General features: G+C 37.4%; 1 protein-coding gene across 1 annotated transcript in view; it reads right to left on the bottom strand.

The window, feature by feature from the left end:
- Nucleotides 1-11,227, bottom strand: part of LOC118967832 (cyclic nucleotide-binding domain-containing protein 1) — a 311,803-nt gene extending 300,576 nt beyond the window's left edge. Inside the window, exons 1-2 of the mRNA XM_073220440.1 lie at nucleotides 11,211-11,227; nucleotides 10,954-11,099 (exon numbers count right to left, since the gene is read on the bottom strand). Of these exons, the coding sequence (XP_073076541.1) occupies nucleotides 10,954-11,099; nucleotides 11,211-11,227 (163 nt within the window). The remainder of the gene's footprint in view (nucleotides 1-10,953; nucleotides 11,100-11,210) is intronic.
- Nucleotides 11,228-18,202: the final 6,975 nt, after the last annotated feature.

Below are 18,202 nucleotides of genomic sequence, written 5' to 3'. Positions count from 1 at the left end.
GCAGGATGGTCATTTTGATGATATTAATTCTTCCTAGCCAGGAGTATGGGATGAGTTTCCATTTGTTAGTGACCTCTTTAATTTCTCTTAAGAATGTCTTATAGTTTTCAGGGTATAGGTCTTTCACTTCCTTGGTTAGGTTTATTCCTAGGTATTTTATTCTTTTTGATGCTATTGTGAATGGAATTGTCTTCCTGGTTTCTCTATTAGGTTATTGTTAGTGTATAGGAAAGCCACAGATTTCTGTGTGTTAATTTTGTATCCTGCAACTTTGCTGAATTCCGATATTAGCTCTAGTAGTTTCAGAGTGGATTCTTTAGGGTTTTTTATGTACAATATCATGTCATCTGCAAATAGTGACAGTTTAACTTATTCTTTACCAATCTGGATTCTTTGTATTTCTTTGTTTTGTCTAATTGCCGTGGCTAGTGCCTTCAGTACTATGTTAGATAACAGTGGGGAGAGTGGGCATCCCTGTCTTGTTCCAGAATGCAGAGGAAAAGCTTTCAGCCACTCGCTGTTCACTATGATGTTGGCTGTGGGTTTATCATATATGGCCTTTATTATGTTTAGGTACTTGCTCTCTATACCCATTTTGTTGAGAGTTTTTATCATGAATGGATGTTCAATTTTGTCGAATGCTTTTTCAGCATCTACGGAGATGATCATGTGGTTTGGTCTTTCTTTTTGTTCATGTGGTGGATGATGTTGATGGATTTTCGGATGTTTTACCATCCTTACATCCCTGGGATGAATCCCACTTGGTCATGGTGTACGATCCTTTTGATGTATTTTTGAATTCGGTTTGCTAATATTTTGTTGAGTATTTTTGCATCTACGTTCATCAGGGATATTGGTCTGCAGTTTCCTTTTTTGGTGGGGTCTTTGACTGGTTTTGGTATTAGGGTGATAGAATGAGTTTGGGCGTATTCCCTCCTCTTCTATTTTTTGGAAAACTTTAAGGAGAATGGGTATTATATCTTCTCTGTATGTCTGATAAAATTCTGAGGTAAATCCATCCAGCCTGGGGGTTTTGTTCTTTGGTAGTTTTTTGATTACCGCTTCAATTTCGTTGCTGGTAATTGGTCTGTTTAGATTTTCTGTTTCTTTCTGGGTCAGTCTTGGAAGGTTGTATTTTTCTAGGAAGTTGTCCATTTCTCCTACGTTTCCCAGCTTGTTAGCATATAGGTTTTCATAGTACTCTCTAATTATTCTTTGTAATTCTGTGGGGTCCGTTATGATTCCTTTCTCATTTCTGATTCTGTTGATGTGTGTTGACTCTCTTTTCCTCTTAATAAGTCTGGCTAGAGGCTTATCTATTTTGTTTATTTTCTCGAAGAACCAGCTCTTGGTTTCATTAATTTTTTCTATTGTTTTATTCTTCCCAATTTTATTTATTTCTTCTCTGATCTTTACTATGTCCCTCCTTCTGCTGACCTTAGGCCTCATTTGTTCTTCTTTTTCAAATTTCAATTATTGTGACATTAGACCATTCATTTGGGATTGTTCTTCCTTCTTTAAATATGCCTGGATTGCTATTACTTTCCTCTTAAGACCTCTTTGCTGTATCCCACAGTGGTTGGGGCTTTGTGCTGTTGTTGTCATTTGTTTCCATATATTGCTGGATCTCCATTTTAATTTGGTCATTGATCCATTGATTATTTAGGAGCATGTTGTTAAGCCTCTATGTGTCTGTGAGCCTTTTCACTCTCTTTGTACCATTTATTTCTAGTCTTATACCTTTGTGGTCTGAGAAGTTAGTTGGTAGGATTTCAATCTTTTTGAATTTACTGAGGCTCTTTTCGTGGTGTAGTATGTGGTCTATTCTGGAGAATGTTCCATGTGCATTTGAGAAGAATGTGCATCCTGTTGCTTTTGGATGTAGAGTTCTATAGATGTCTATTAGGTCCATCTGTTCAAGCTCTTGTTTTATTCCTCTCTATTTTATTTATTTCTTCTCTGATCTTTACTATGTCCCTCCTTCTGCTGACCTTAGGCCTCATTTGTTATTCTTTTTCCAATTTCAATAATTGTGACATTAGACCATTCATTTGGGATTGTTCTTCCTTTTTTAAATATGCCTGGATTGCTATATACTTTCCTCTTAAGACTGCTTTTGCTGTGTCCCACAGTAGTTGGGGCTTTGTGTTGTTGTTGTCGTTTGTTTCCATATATTGCTGGATCTCCGTTTTGATTTGGTCATTGATCCATTGATTGTTTAGGAGCTTGTTGTTAAGCCTCCATGGGTTTGTGAGCCTTTTTGCTTTCTTTGTACAGTTTATTTCTATTTTTATGCCTTTGTGGTCTGAAAAGTTGGTTGGTAGGGTTTCAATCTTTTGGAATTTACTGAGGCTCTTTTCATGGCCTAGTATGTGGTCTATTCTGGAGAAGAATGTTCCATGTGCACTTGAGAAGAATGTGTATCCTGTTGCTTTTGGATGTAGAGTTCTATAGATGTCTATTAGGTCCACCAGTTCTAGTGTGTTGTTCAGTGCCTCTGTGTACTTACTTATTTTCTGTCTGGTGGATCTGTCCTTTGGAGTGAGTGGTGTGTTGAAGTCTCCCAAAATGAATGCATTGCATTCTATTTGCTCCTTTAATTCTGTTAGCATTTGTTTCACATATGTTGGTTCTCCTGTATTGGGTGCATATATATTTATAATGGTTATATCCTCTTGTTGGACTGAGCCCTTTATCATTATGTAATGTCCTTCTTTATCTTTTGTTACTTTCTTTATTTTGAAGTCTATTTTGTCTGATACCAGTATTGCAACACCTGCTTTTTTCTGTCTGTTGTTTGCATGAAATATCTTTTTCCATCCCTTGACTTTAAGTCTGTGCATGTCTTTGGGTTTGAGGTGAGTCTCTTGTAAGCAGCATATAAATGGGTCTTGCTTTTTTATCCATTCTATTACTCTGTGTCTTTTGATTGGTGTATTCAGTCCATTTACATTTAGGGTGATTATTGAAAGGTATGTACTTATTGCCATTGCAGGCTTTAAGTTTGTGGTTACCAAAGGTTCAAGTTTAGCTTCTTTACTATCTTACCGTCTAACTTAACTTGCTTATTGAGCTATTATAAACACAGTCTGATGATTCTTTATTTCTCTCCCTTCTTATTCCTCCTCCTCCCTTCTTCATATGTTGGGTGTTTTGTTCTGTGCTCTTTTTAGGAGTGCTCCCATCTAGAGAAGTTCCTGTAAGATGCCCTGTAGAGGTGGTTTGTAGGAGGCAAATTCTCTCAACTTTTGCTTGTCTGGGAATTGTTTAATCCCTCCTTCATATTTAAATGATAATCGTGCTGGATACAGTATTCTTGGTTCGATGCCCTTCTGTTTCATTGTATTAAGTATATCATGCCATTCTCTTCTGGCCTGTAAGGTTTCTGTTGAGAAGGCTGATAATAGCCTGATGGGTTTTCCTTTGTAGGTGACCTTTTTTTTCTCTCTGGCTGCATTTAATACTCTGTCCTTGTCTTTGATCTTTGCCATTTTAATTATTATGTGTCTTGGTTTTGCCCTCCTTGGATCCCTTGTCATGAGAGTTTTGTGTACCTCTGTGGTCTGAGAGGCCATTTCCTCCCGTAGTTTGGGGAAGTTTTCAGCAAGTATTTCTTCAAAGACACTTTCTATCCCTTTTTCTCTCTCTTCCTCTTCTGGTACCCCTATAATGCGGATATTGTTCCATTTCAATTGGTCACTCAGTTCTCTTAATATTCTTTCATTCTTGGAGATCCTTTTATCTCTCTGTGCATCAGCTTCTCTGCATTCCTGTTCTCTGTTTTCTAGTCCATTAATGGTCTCTTGTATCTCATCCATTCTTCCTTGAAGTCCTTCCAGACATTGTTTAATTTCTGTATTCTCCCTCCTTTGTTCTTGCATATTTCTCTGCAAGTCCATCAGCATGGTTATGACTTTTGTTTTGAATTCTTTTTCAAGAAGACTGGTTAAATCTATCTCCCCAGGTTCCTTCTCAGGTGAAGATGTAGAAGATGTCAAAGCTGTCTGGGTTAGTCTTTTCTGGATCAAATTTTTTTGCCTTTTCATGTTGAGAGGTGCAGTGGTATGCTATTAACACATCTGTCAGCTGGGAAAGCCTAGATTTTTTACACTTGTTCCTGGCCTTTCTTTACTGGGACAACTGCAACCCCTAGTCGCTTGTGTTGGGCAACTGCATGTAGACTGCGTCTCTGTATCTTGCCAGCCGGTATGGAGGAAGCTTCCTTGCCATGGGCATGGCCAGCCTCACGCTGCTGCTCTGCTATGGTGGGGCCCCAGAGGGGTAATGGATGGGGGGCTGTTTGTCTGTTTACTTCTGTGAGGGGTCTCAGAGCTGTTGCCCAGGGGGTTAGTGTGCCCGGAGTTCCCTGGAATTTCCAGCTTCTGGACTGTGACCCAGGATGCTTCTGTCCAGTTGTGAGGTCCCTTTCACTTTTAGACTTTCAAAAAGCACTCACTTTTCTTTGTCCCAGATGCGCTGGCTGTGGGACCCACTCACAGGTCTTACTGTCCTGCTTCCCTAGTTTCCAGCACCCCACGTATGCACTGTGTCTCTGCTCTGGTGCATATGGCTAGGGCTGGGTGTTTAGCAGTCCTGGGCTCCCTCTCCCTCCCTGCTCCTACTCCTCTCCTCCCTCCAGGAGCTGGGGTGAGGAGCTTCCAGTCCCGCTGGGCTGTGGCTTGTATCTTACCCCTTTCATCAGGCACTGGGTTCTCACAGGTGTGGATGTAGTCTGGCTGTTGTCCTGTGTCTTCTGGTCTCTCTTGTAGGAATAGTTGTATTTGTTGTATTTTCAAAAATATATATGTTTTTGGGAGGAGATTCCCACTGTCCTACTCATGCCACCATCTTGGCTCTGCCTCTAACTTCATTCTTTAGTGTGAAGTTCACTTTATAAAAGAGAAGCTTAAGGAATAGAGATACTAAATTACCTGGATAAGGTATTAGAGGCAGAGTGGTCAGACTCTTGTCTCCCACACTAGAAAATAAATTCCTGTGACAGCCAACAGCACCTAACAAACACTCAATTCATGGTTGTTAAGTAAATGAATTTTTTTTATATTAATGTAGGAAATGGGAACCAATTCTATGCAATTCTCTTTCATGAGCATTTAGCACAATGCCACATTGCATTTTTTGTACATGTGACAAAGTACATAGAAGTCATTATTTATAAAATAACTTATGAATTAGGTAAATCTGTCAACTCTTTTGAAATATGTCAATCCAAGAATTAGCCTAGAGGAGATAAACAAATATTTGTCCTGTTCTGATTATTTTTCCAATAAAATCAGTTACATTTTCCAAAAATTATGAAATTCCAGATACTGAGTAGTAGAATTAGATAAAGCAACATGCAAAGTAGTTATCTATTAATTGAAAAATACTCCAGTCATAGAAAAGGAGGAAATTATACATGTAGGAATTCTATTACTGGTGTTACATGCTAACACCCTCTTCCAACTCCTCAAAGCAGGCAATTGTGTTTGGGTAGCACTTGTTCTGATCACGTGTTAAACAGTTCAAACAACACCTCTGATTATAAGTTTCACTGTTTAGAAAATAAGATTTAATGGCAATACTACAGAAATAAATATCAAAGCTAGGGTCATTGGCATTGTCCTAAGATTGAAAAGTTGTTTTTTTGCATTAATTTTCTCAAAACCTCACAATCATCTCTTGGATAAGGAAAGACAGAAATGGACTTAGTTCTTCACAATGCAGATAAAGACTGAAAAATATTTCTAGCCATTTTTCAAAGATAAATCTTCAGAAATCATAGGGAACATCTTAGCTGCAGAGAAAGAATATACATACTTCAGAAGCAATGCATATTCTTCAAGGCCATATTTGCCTTTAAGGGAACCGTGATCTTCATAATAGTGTTGCTGGGCAGATGCATCTGGGGAGGTCTCTCCCTGTACTCCAGGTGAAACCTCAGCCTGGATGGGGGAGGGTTCTTGACTCTGAACAAGAAAGAATTGTCATGCAGGTCAGACAAGTGTAGGTAAGGAAGGAATTCATTAAAGCAAGAGCAGCAGGGAATGGTGGCTGCCTTGCAGGCAGCAGAGAATAGGAAAGTGCAGAGGGAAAGAGGGAAACTTCTCAGCCTAGGGCAGATTCCCTTGCTCTTAAAGCCAGAGTCACCTGGAATCCTGTGTCTGCTTGGATATGTATGGCATTGGGACAGCCCCTACCAACCCAGGATTTGGGGGAACCACAGAGTACCAGATGGAGTGAGATTATGCTCTGTGAACTTCCCAAAGAAAGGATATTTTTCAGGCAGCCTCCTGCAGCTGCAGTTCCTTCTAGGTTACCCAGATGATTGGAACTTGCAGGCCCAAGTCTGAGCTCTCAGCAACCACTCTCTACTTAACAGGAGTAAAGCAGAGTCAGAGTGAAGACTTGGAAATAGAATGAAATAGCAGACTTAAAATGCAATAATTTTGATTAGGAAATATTCAGAAAGTTCTCAAATCCCTCCTCCTCTCCAGGTTTGGTAGGAAGCCAAGGAAGCCAAGGAAACAAAGTTTCCTTAAGGCTTCAAGAATATAAAGGAACCACAAGGTGCTTGGGTGCTTGAGATTAAAACAATGTAACAATGTATTACCCCCACCAGGACTGAGTGGTATGGAATAGCTTGTTAATCATAGTCATGGAAGCCCATTAGTTTATATTACAGTATCGGGGTAACTTTTACAGAAATAGATAAAAATATAACTAGCATCCTGAATACACCTATAGTGACCTAATAGTTCCAAATGCAACTGTTTCTGGGTGCTGACTCCCCCCTTAGCTTTGTAGTAAATGTGTAAAATGCATGGCCCTGCTGTACTCAGGGCTCAGACCTTTGGAGATCACTCTCCTCTGAGCCCACCAAAGTAAAATAAACCTCTACCCTCCAAGACCTCCGAGTGCTGCCTGGTTCTTCTGTCAGTGATCCAGTCCAGGTTTTCCAGTTTTCTGTAACAATCTGAGTGGTGAGAAAGCTTTATTTAAAAGTACACACTTAAAGAAAGGAAAGTGCGGGAGTCTTGAGAGAGGAGTGGGCTAAAAGACTAGGGATTCTGTCTTTTAAGGTTTCCAAGAATGGGGCAAAGGGCAGAGGGGGGATTGCTGGGCATAGGCTGGTCTCAAGATGCTTATATCTTGTTAGAAATACCATGTCTCCTCTTCTCTATTATCAGTCCTTCAGCTAATTCTGCTAAATAAACTTAATACAAGGGATTTATTGATCCTGTTCCTCTCCAAGATAGTGGTTACCATTAAGCAGTGGGGACATATAATTTAGGCCTAGTGCCCTGACCTTATGGTGGGCTGTTGGCTGATTACTAAAGAGTATGTTAGGAATCTTACTTCTCAACTCTCTGCTTTTAAAATGGAATTTTGTCCTTAAAGTTCAGTCCCTCTTGTTTTCACTATGCTATTTATATCTCAGCATTTTTAGGAAAATTAATCATGATGTTTGTCTCCTTTCTCTGCCCTCCATCAGTAGGATTAAATATTTATTACTTCTACTGTAAAACCATATTATCTGGATTATGGTTAATTTACATGTGGAAAAGATGTCCACTAAAGTTTTCATGAGATTGAGCTACTGTGTTTTTCTATCTTATATAAAATTTAAACCACAATAGAAAATAAAGTTTATACAGGCAAAATAAATTTAAAATTTATCAATATAAAAGTATTTTGCAGCATTAAATATAAGATTGTATTAATATGAGGAGCTATGGTGTTTGGGGGATATAAACTCGTAAGCACTGTGAATAAATGTAAGAAACAGAAAAGAAATAACACTGTAAGGCTTAATGGACCTCAAGTAACAAAAAACAGTGAAGATGTTGTAAAACAAACAACTCTAATATTAATTATTTCATGGAGATGTTTCAATGTTAATATAAAGGTAGATAATAAAATTTTGTCCTGGAATCTAATTTCAGGTTAACCACTAAGTTAGACTCTCAAGTAAGCTAATTCTTCTAGCTTTCATGAGCTTTAGTTTGCCACCATAAAATGCCCATTTCCAGGCCATAAAAAGAGATCCAGTGGAAAGCTCTTGAGATCATTTGAATTAAGTAAACTGTATCTGTATCTATACATATAGAAAGGCATTACTATACTTCAATATATTATATATAGTATTTTTATTATGATTATATAAGTAATATTTATATAGCACTCATATAGTAAATAAACAATATAGTAATGTAAGTAATGTTCATACAGTAAGTAACCAAGTTTTACTACCATTGAGATAGGAAGGCAGCAGGGCATAACTCCAGCCCAACTACAGTAGAGGGTGGGCCCTGGAAAAGGATAAAGTCTTAAAAAACAGGGTGCTTGAGATTGAAACAATTTAAAAATTTATTCCCCATCAGGACCCAGTGGTATAGAACAGCTCATTGCTCACAGTCATGTAGGCCCATTAGCTTACAAAGGGTATCCAGGAACACTTCACAGAGATAGGTTAAAATATAACTAGCATTCTGACAATCTAAAGAAAACTCCCACTGTAGCAAGCATAAAGCCCTAGACATCGAGACCCCAAATGGCAACCTTGCCCCTTCCTGCACCTGCGGGGAGTTCCATACTTTCTCTTATCCTGAATAAAGCTCGTTCTCTCCATATCTGAATATAAACTAGGGATGTGCATGTCTGTTGTTCAGTTCTCAAAATCATAATATTGTTATCTGCATCAATATTTTATTGCTTAAGAAAACTGAGTGAGAGGCTAAGTTTAAAGAAACTGCCTTAAATAATGAAGCTTCAAAGAACCTGTAGCCAGAAGAGACCAGAAGGTGTAAACATCTGTGTGGAATTGCAGGTGAGAAAATAAAAGTCCCAGCAGCCTGGTAAGGAGGGTCTGTGAGGGAAATACTTTAAATAACAGAGACAGGAAACAGACACATGAATAAAGAAAAGGGAGCAAGAAAGACACGTGATTGGGCTTGTTTTTTAAGCTGGATGAACAAAGAGATTTACAATGGTCAGCCATTTAATGAGTTGACAGCTTTGATAGTGAAACAGATCTGAGTGAAACAGAAGGTCAGAATCAGATGTCCTTCAAGTCAAGAGAAGGATTTTGGCAAAGGTAGATGTAAACACAGACACATCTAAATTTTTTTTAAAGTATTTGAAAATACTCTCTATTGAAATGTGAATTGGAAAACCTTATTTAATATACATGATCAGATTAAAGTTGCTATTTGTCAAGGAATGAAAGTTCACTTTTTAATATTTAGTCACCTGAGTTATTAAGATACCCTCAGAATACAATATTCACTTCTAACTGTAATAATTTTAAAGCCTTGTGAAAAACAGTAAATGTGTATTTATAAACACTAACACATGAATATGCATTCACTGTGGAAAATTCAACACAAATACATGTAGAAGAAAGAATTAGTGGTTCCCCTTCACTCTCCCTTAATTCCTCTCCCCTCCACTAAGGCAACAATTTTAAAAATACATATTTTTGAAGTGTCCTTTCAGATCCACTCCATAGTGTATTTTTTACTATGTATTTTTAAATATGTATATGAACACATATATACACATATGTTTCAGGTTTTTCATAAATACTAAATATTTATGGAAAATATGATAAACATATTTATATAATTATGCAATTGTTCTATTTTTATCTAATAGGTTTCCACATAAATACTTACAGATCAACCTCATTCTTTTTAACCATTGCCTAGAAGTCCATAGACTACAATGTAGTCTATCTTCTGTTGAAGGACATTTAGGCTTTTTTCATATTTTTTTACCATAATAAATATAATATCAGGGATTTAAGATAAAACAAATTAATTTTTAATTATTATCCTCAAGCTAATGGAAAAACAATGTTGAATGTCTGTTATTTCTTGCCTTTCAAAATCATTTCATCCTTTGCAAAACTTCTGTGATTTAATTTTCCCTGATGTTGGTTAAATGAAACTAATTATGAGACAACCATTGGGGAAAAACTCTCAAAACATTTAAATCTTTTCAATAGACACATTTCTGAAAAATTCCATTTAGGTTTTAAATGTCATGATCCTGAAGAACCACTTTATGAAAACAGCAGCAAAATGGACAGAGAATGAGTTTAGAATTAAGGCTAAAATGTGTTTGAAATTCAGTTCTAATCAGGAATATTCCACAAGATGTTTTGTGCCTTAGGGTCCTAATCTGCAGAAAAAAATAATAATAAATTGTAATTGTATTTGTTACTGTGAGGAATAAGGGTTATCTCTGACAGAAAGAATGCATTACACAAATATAATTACTCTTTCTACTAGGTACTCAATAAATGCAAAAAATGATGTTCAACTCTGTTGGTTTAAGTGTGTGTGATTCTGTGGATGTGTGTGTTTATTTGTATGCCCCACCAAAAATTAAATTACACACTCTTCTATCAATGTACACAATATATCTTTGGCAAAGGGACTATAAATTAAAATTGGGGATTTAAATCCGGAGAAGTTTTCTTGCACTATCTAGATCAGTATCTAAATAAGTCAAGTAATTGCTTGATCACTTGCTGTCTTAACTATGAAAACCAATGCTATATTGTTACTAAATGTGTATATCAATGAATGGTTCTCAAAGTATGATCTCTACACTAGCAGCAACACCTGGAATACTACTGAAAATGCAAATTAAGCCCCATCCCAAACCTACCAAACCAGAAACTTTAGGGAATGAGCACAATATGTTCCAATGAGTTCTCTGCACGATTCTGATGTGCTCAAGGTGTGGAAATACTTATGTATATCCTTAAAAAAATACTAATATGTGGTGTTATTCATTTAACTATTCATATAGCCTTACAAATGAAATACATCCAAACAGTATATTTTTAACATGTCCAATGAAATTTTAAGTATTATAATGATAGAGAAATCAAAATAGTGATATGCATTTTATCTTGCCAAATTCCCCTCCTGATTAGTCTGTTACCTGTGCTGCCTTTTACCCAGGTTTCAGAAATGACATTCTTACTAAGTGTTTTCAGATGTTGATCAGTTAGCTGAGAGTTTAAATCTGGCATCGTTTGCAGCATCTTCCACACAATGTTATGTTCACGTAGTGTCCTATGAATTGGCCTTTAAAAAAAAGAAAGACTACAGCATAAATGCAAACAACCCAAAAAGTTCTTGATTTTTAAGCTTCAAAATCTGTATTTGCTTTTTATTTAAGGGTTGCTTTAAGGATACCTGTGATTATATTCCATTTTGTCTTAGCCAAATCAACGTTAGAATTTGTTCTTCCAATAATATTAAGATGCAGCACTATGGAACTTATAAACTTTCAGAAATTACATAGTGCCTTCACCTTCTTTCTATGGAAAACTCAGTTATTCATTTATAAGATTACATCTTTTATTATTAGTCATTACAATAATAAAGACCTCTTCAGATAGTGAAAAGATGTTTTGCCCACTGTTTATTCTCATTCCTTTTAAGTACTATTAAAGTTAGATCAAATAAAGCTATAATGTAGCATTTGAGGATACAAATTTTCAGTGAAAAATGCATATATAATTTTAAATAAAACATAGTAATCATATGATGGATATTTATTTCTTTTAATTATTAAATTCACTGTTTAATAAATATAATACCATAAACAAGATACAAAATTCATATTGGTTCTAAGTTCTCAAGGGACTAACCCAGCTGTCATACCATTATTAAATGCTCAGTATTTTTCAAGCAATTTAAAAATATCTACTGTGAAAAAATCAGTTGGGCAGCAAAAAGGGAATTCGGGTGTAATCACATACGCAGGTTTACCGGAAATAGTCCCAGTTTATATATAATCTGTTGGCCTATCTGATATGTATGTGTTTGTGTGTGTAGGTTTACTGGATAGAAATATAAAGTGTTTTTTTTTGTTATGGGTTATAGCAAAAAGTTGGAGAAACCCTAGTTTAGTAGATAGCCTTAAGAAATAGTCTTAAGAAACTGGCTCCCTACTTACCATTATTTAAAAATGTGTACATCAATGCTATAATAAAGATTCAGTATTCAGAAACGGTGTGGTATCATAGCCTAAACCTAAAATAACAGTTGTTTTAGAAACCAAACAGGAGGTGTGTCCTCCTTGAAGGTTTCACTATGTATTCAGTAAGACCAAGAAATGACACCAGAATGTTTTTGGGGTAAAACAGTTTATAACCAGCTTTATTCTCCAGGTGGTAAATTGAGCACTAGAATCACATCTGCATCCAGCAGTCTACAGGTCTGTAATCCACCTCTGTCTCTGCCTCCACCCAGAGCACTGGGCAGAGCTCTTTATATAGTGACACAGTCAATGATAGCTTATTGCCTACAGGTATGGAAGCAGTAGCCTAGCAGTAGGCCAATTATATCAACAAGTAGTTTAGGGTCAGGTGAGGATCCTGGCCATGGGAACTTCCATTTTCCCCACAAGGTAGCAAGGAAATAATATCATGGACTAAAAAAAGGACATACATGGCAAATATTTGATATATTGGTTGCCTGCAATAATTCAGAAGGCTGACCAATTGCCTAGGAAACCTACTGCTTCATAGAACATAGTTGGAATAGCCAAAAAGTTATACTTCCTTTTCCCAGTTATTTGCAACTGAGGTTAAAACCAACCAGTTTCAACCATAAATGTAAAGGAATAGAGAGGATCCAGAAATGTGGGGTATGATTATAAATGCTAAGTGTTTCTTGACCCCATGCAGCAAGAAAGGGCTGAAAAGGCTTGACTGTTAAAGGCTTATTAAGTTTTCTCAATTAAATATAGGCACTTAACCCTATGGCAAAAGTCTAATTAAAAGTTTTGCCCTCCAAATCCAGCCAACTTTTTTCAGAAGACCTTAAGGCAGCCTAAATTAAAAGAGAGGCAGTGTGGATAAAATGAGAGTTCCTGTAGCCAGAATTCTCTCCTGGCCATGGTTGACTAGCTCAGTGCACACCTGTGGGCAATACATAGCTGTTGACTCTATAAAAGAGCTCTGCCCAGTGTTCTGGGCATGACACGGTGGCAGGGCTGTAAGGCTGCAGGAGAGCAAAGCAGAGGCTGGAGTGGTGACAGCACTGAGGACAGAGGCCCAGAGGATGGCTGCACAGAACGACTGTGTAGAAAGGCTCAGAGGATGGCTGTGCGGGACGGCTGTGCAGGCAGAAAGGCCCAGAGGATGGCTGTGTGGGACAACTGTGCAGAGAGGCCCAGAGGATGGCTGTTCAGACGGAGGGGCCCTGAGGACAGCTGTGCAGACAGAGGCATCCAGAGGCAAGGGGAGAGACCAGCTTGCTGCATGCAGCCTTGCTCTGAGTGAACAGGATTTTAGTAACTGACCTGCCACCTGGAAATAATGTTGGGGATAACCTTTTCACCCCAAGAATGTTTTACTGTTGTTTTCTTTGGTCACACTGAATCCATAGTGAATTTGCACGGGGCTGAAACCCATTGGCAAGACAGGCAGGAATAGGAAGAAGAAATATAAAGGACATAAAAACAATGTCTAGAACAGAACCTTAATTTGATTATTAGTATGTAGAAGATAATGTAGATAGATAAATCAGAAACTTTTATTTCTCAGGGATTTGTATCACTAAGGAATCCAATATTCTGGCCTAATAGCTTTGACTTACTGAACTTGCAAACCAAGTAAATAAAATAAAATTGTGCAATGCCCTTCACCCTTCAAAGGAACATACTCTACAGTGTCATCATATTTCTCAATGAGGATTAGAGACAAGAAAAAAGTTCTCAGATAGTGAAGCCAAGAGATACTCTTCTCACAAAAGAGATCCAGGATCTAATTTAAAAAAAGCTTCTAATACTGTTAGGCAGAGGTTTTTATATCAGCCCAGAAATTAAGATTGTTGCTATAAACCAATGATTACAGGTGTTTCCATTTCTTCTTTTTTCTGAATGTAAGTTTTTACGGTAGATAGCAGATGTCTGGGCTCCATAATTATATATTACCTAGGTGGTAACAAGAGAGAATTTGATTCTCTGGTTTTTATGTTAGTAGACCAGAAGTAGCAATTCTCATTCTTGATGGAGAGGAGGGTACATCCTGGACTTTGAGATGAGGTAATAGGTATGACTTTGGATTTTGTTTTTTGGTAAAAGAGTGAATATATAGCATGTGTTGAAAAAGGATATGCAAAGGTAGTTGGTAACCAGAAAGAGGCAAACCATAGAATAGATGCTAGCTGTTCTATCAAAAATTAATTCCCCTTCTTTCCAGACACATGGCTAGAAAAAATTTCCAAGCCATCCTTATTCTGGGCTGAGTTCTAGTCAATGGAAGGTGAACTATAATAGGAATTAAATATGACCTATTACATGGTCAATTTTTGTTTATTTTACATTTGTATCTGAAAAGATTATATGCTCATCTGTTAAGTACAAAATCATATATATAAAATACATATATGTAAAGAGGTACATATATCTGTATGTGTGAATTTGCATATATATATAAATGCATGTAAAAACACGTATACATCATATAGATATGTATGTTGGTTTGTGTCTACATATAAATATAAATAAGTACTAATAATACATTTTATATTACTATGTGCCAGATACTCTTTATATAGGTAAAAGATTTTAACACATTTTCTTATAACAAATCTTTTCCCATTTAACAAATAGGAAAACTAATGCAGATTCTAACTAAATCTCAATGATCAAGATGTAACTAATGATGAAGATTTCATGACTGACAGTCAGAGACAGAAGTAAGTGGCAGTGCTAAAAACCCTGGACGTTTGGCCCTGGATTACTTGTTTGAGATTTCTAGCTCCTGGTCAAAACCTTTGCAGTTTTTCCTGACCATACGCTACTAACTATAAAGGCTTTACCTGAGAGGCCTCATGGGGAATGATGCCCTTCAACAACAGATGTTACACAGCCAATGCACTGCAGTCTCTGAAGGGAACTGCAGTCAAAGACTTGGCCCCTGCAGGCCAACTATGCTCTTATTAAAAGCTACATTCCTGATCCAAGCATCACCATTTGGAGGTCTCCTTATCAGAGAAACTTGAAGACATTTTCCCAAATCTAACTCAGTATTCAGTACTTTTCTACTCCTGGTCTTTCACCTTTGCCACCACCCCAAACTCCAGGCCCATAAAACTGCAGAAGTCTTTTTTTCAGGACTTCTCAACAAAGAGTCAACACCCATTGTGAGCTAATCTACCTGACCTATGACTGGTGCACCCTTCCACGGGGTAGAAATGAACAGGGAGAGTTGATGGTTTCTCCAGTTTTAGAATATTGCTTATATCATAATAGTCACAGGTTAAAGGCTTCATTGTGGCTTCCATTTTGGCTTGTTGCTTCAATCAGCTACTCTGAGACCTGGCTGCTCTCTCCCCTAGGTCTCCTAAGCTACTGATAATGTTCTTAATCACAATTGTATGCTATAATGTATTAGTACTCATTATTCTGATCTTTCTACATCTCTCTTCAAATTTTATATATTCCTCCTATTACCACCATTTCTACCTTGCTTGTGCTACCCCATTTGGGCACTGGTCTTAAGGGTTTCATCCTAACAAATGATTAGCACAATCCATAGTTCTAAAATTCCCCCCAAATTTTTCAATTTATTCTAACATACAAGCCTGTATTTACCATACTCAGGATGGTATATCAAGACATTCAGGTGCAAAAATTTAGCCTTCATTTCCTCTCTTTAAACATGGCCTTCCTTCACTTCTGTCTCAATCTCTACATTTACTATTGGTGGGAACTTCTTTTACATATATCATACCCACTTTTGTACCACAGCTTTCTGGCCCACTCTTAACATACAAAACTACAGTGAAAGAAATTAGATTAACAAAAAAGAAAAATTTATACATTGAGAGATGTTTCAAAAATTATAATGCCTAAACTACTATTAGTAGTAAATAGTTATTTTTTAAATAATGTTATTATTAGTAATCATCATCATGAGTAACCAGACCACAGACAATGGTGTGACAAAAGTTATTCCCTTTGTATTTTCATTTCTAGTCCCCATTCCAGCTAATGACAAAAAACATAATCTTAGTATAATCCAAGTATTTTAAAACATATCAGTGGTAAAAAAAATAATTTCAGGATTTTCCTTTCTATTCCTTTCTCTCCTAGTGATTATATCAAAACTAGGACCTTAAAAAAATCATGACAAGTAAGTATATGGCTTTTGATGAGCAGCACCTGCATGCACTGGCATCTGCTGAACAGAAACTATCACATATAGCCACTGGCATCCTTGCTAATATCCACTGAATTTCCAAATACTTAATGTTATAGTTACACATGACCTAGATTTCCACAAAGCTCTTATAAACGAGTTAACTTGTTCACTCTCAGCTAATTGTTCACAAACTCTTATCGTTAAGGAGAGTTTTGATTACTTCAGTAAATATCTCTGAGGCAATGGGAAACTAGTTAGAGCTTTCTTAAGGCCTGCACTCCTAATACTAGCTTATTCACATTTACTCAGTTGTGCAAATGAAATGAAGCTTCTGCATTATTCTACACTGATCTAATCTTTCTAACAGTCTCCAATATACCAGACTGAAGAGTGAAACAAAACAAAACAAAAATCCTTGTACTTGTCTCTTAACAATAATATATATATTCTAATAGAATCTCCATTCAACTTAAATGCTGAAGATACACAAAGTTTAGCTTCCTATACATCTGTCTGATGTATATGGCTTTTCTTAGAGGACTTAGACTCATTTGTAAAAGTGTTTAATCTTCCAGAGTTAGTCCACTCAGAGTTCTTCTCCCCATGAGATGGTGTAAGCCTAAATGGGATAGATTGTGTCCTTGTGGCAGTGGCTAGAGGAACAGATGGTCTGCATGTGCTGAAAATTTTGTTGAAGAAGTAGAATTAATTTATATTACAACAAATAAACACAGCCATTAAGCTTGGGCAGGATGTTTAAAACAATAGTAAATCAGAGCATTCAGTATAAGTAAAGGAAGAAATCAGTGGTGGAATATGCCATAGAAGCAATATTTAATATGAAGATCAAAGAGATTAATTTCCTTAATGACACATAGCTAATAATGATAAAAAAGATATTGAAATACTAAATATTGCTGAGTAAAGTACAAATCATTATTGCTAAGATACACACAAATATACATGAATACAAACAAAACCCCCAAATTAAAATACAATAGTTCTGGACTCTCAGAATAAATTGATAAACTATCTAATAGAAGAGAATACAGGAGGAGATTAAAGATGGTAGTGTAAGAGGTGATGCAAAGGCCTCCTCTAAAACCACACGTAATATGAAAATATAAGTAATACAACTAATTCTGAAAGAGCAACAGGAAAGAGGACTGTTCCAGACTGCATACACCTGGAGAAAAGAAAAGACCTCATGGAACAGGATAATGTACCAACACCATGGCCCAGCAAGATCCATGCCCATCCCCCAACCCAGCTAATAGGCAGGAGAATGAAAAACGGAGTGGGGAGGGAGTGGGGGCCTGGGACTGCTGAGCACCTAGCTCTGGAAATCCGCTCTGAGAGCAAAAACCTACACTGCATGGTGCTCTGGTGATTATGGGGATTAGAAAGCTAAGACAGGCAGAATACCTGGAGAGACTGAGATTCCAGCTGCTTGTGGAAAACTGGGATCCATATCTGGCTGCTCTGAGACAAAAGAAAGGAGGGCAGTCCAAGAAAATTCCTAACAGTGAGAGGGGCACTAAAGGGGCAAGGTTTACACAGAGATTACTGCTCAGGAAAAAGGAGTGGTAGACAACATTGTCTGGGTTCACTCTGCCCAGCAGGTTGGGAACTTTCATGATATTCAGGAACCCCAGCCCCTTGGCTGGCTATGCAGCTCCAAGACCACCCTCCATGATATGCAGCCTGCTGTGCCTTCCACCCAGTTTGCACCTGACTCACAAACCGGAAAACCCAGCACTGGCATTAGGCAGGCCAGAAGAGAAGCCCTGTCTACAACAGCTACAAACACAAAGCATAGAGGCCTATACCGGTGTGCTTGGCCCAGTGATTCTGGAAGTGTAAACAGGCATAGCAGCCAGGAAGCAGGAAACAGCTCTTTCATTCCCTGAGGCACCAACACGACTCCCTTGCAATTCCCAACATTGCTCCAGAGGATGAGCAGCTTAAGAGAGTAGAGCTTCTGGGCACTAGAGGGAGCCACATATAAATACGAAACATCAAAGGAAC

This window comes from Manis javanica, chromosome 2 (assembly GCF_040802235.1).
Source record: "Manis javanica isolate MJ-LG chromosome 2, MJ_LKY, whole genome shotgun sequence".
Taxonomy (NCBI): domain Eukaryota; kingdom Metazoa; phylum Chordata; class Mammalia; order Pholidota; family Manidae; genus Manis; species Manis javanica.
The sequence above is the reverse complement of the archived record's forward strand: the minus strand, read 5'-3'. Positions and strand labels throughout refer to the sequence as shown.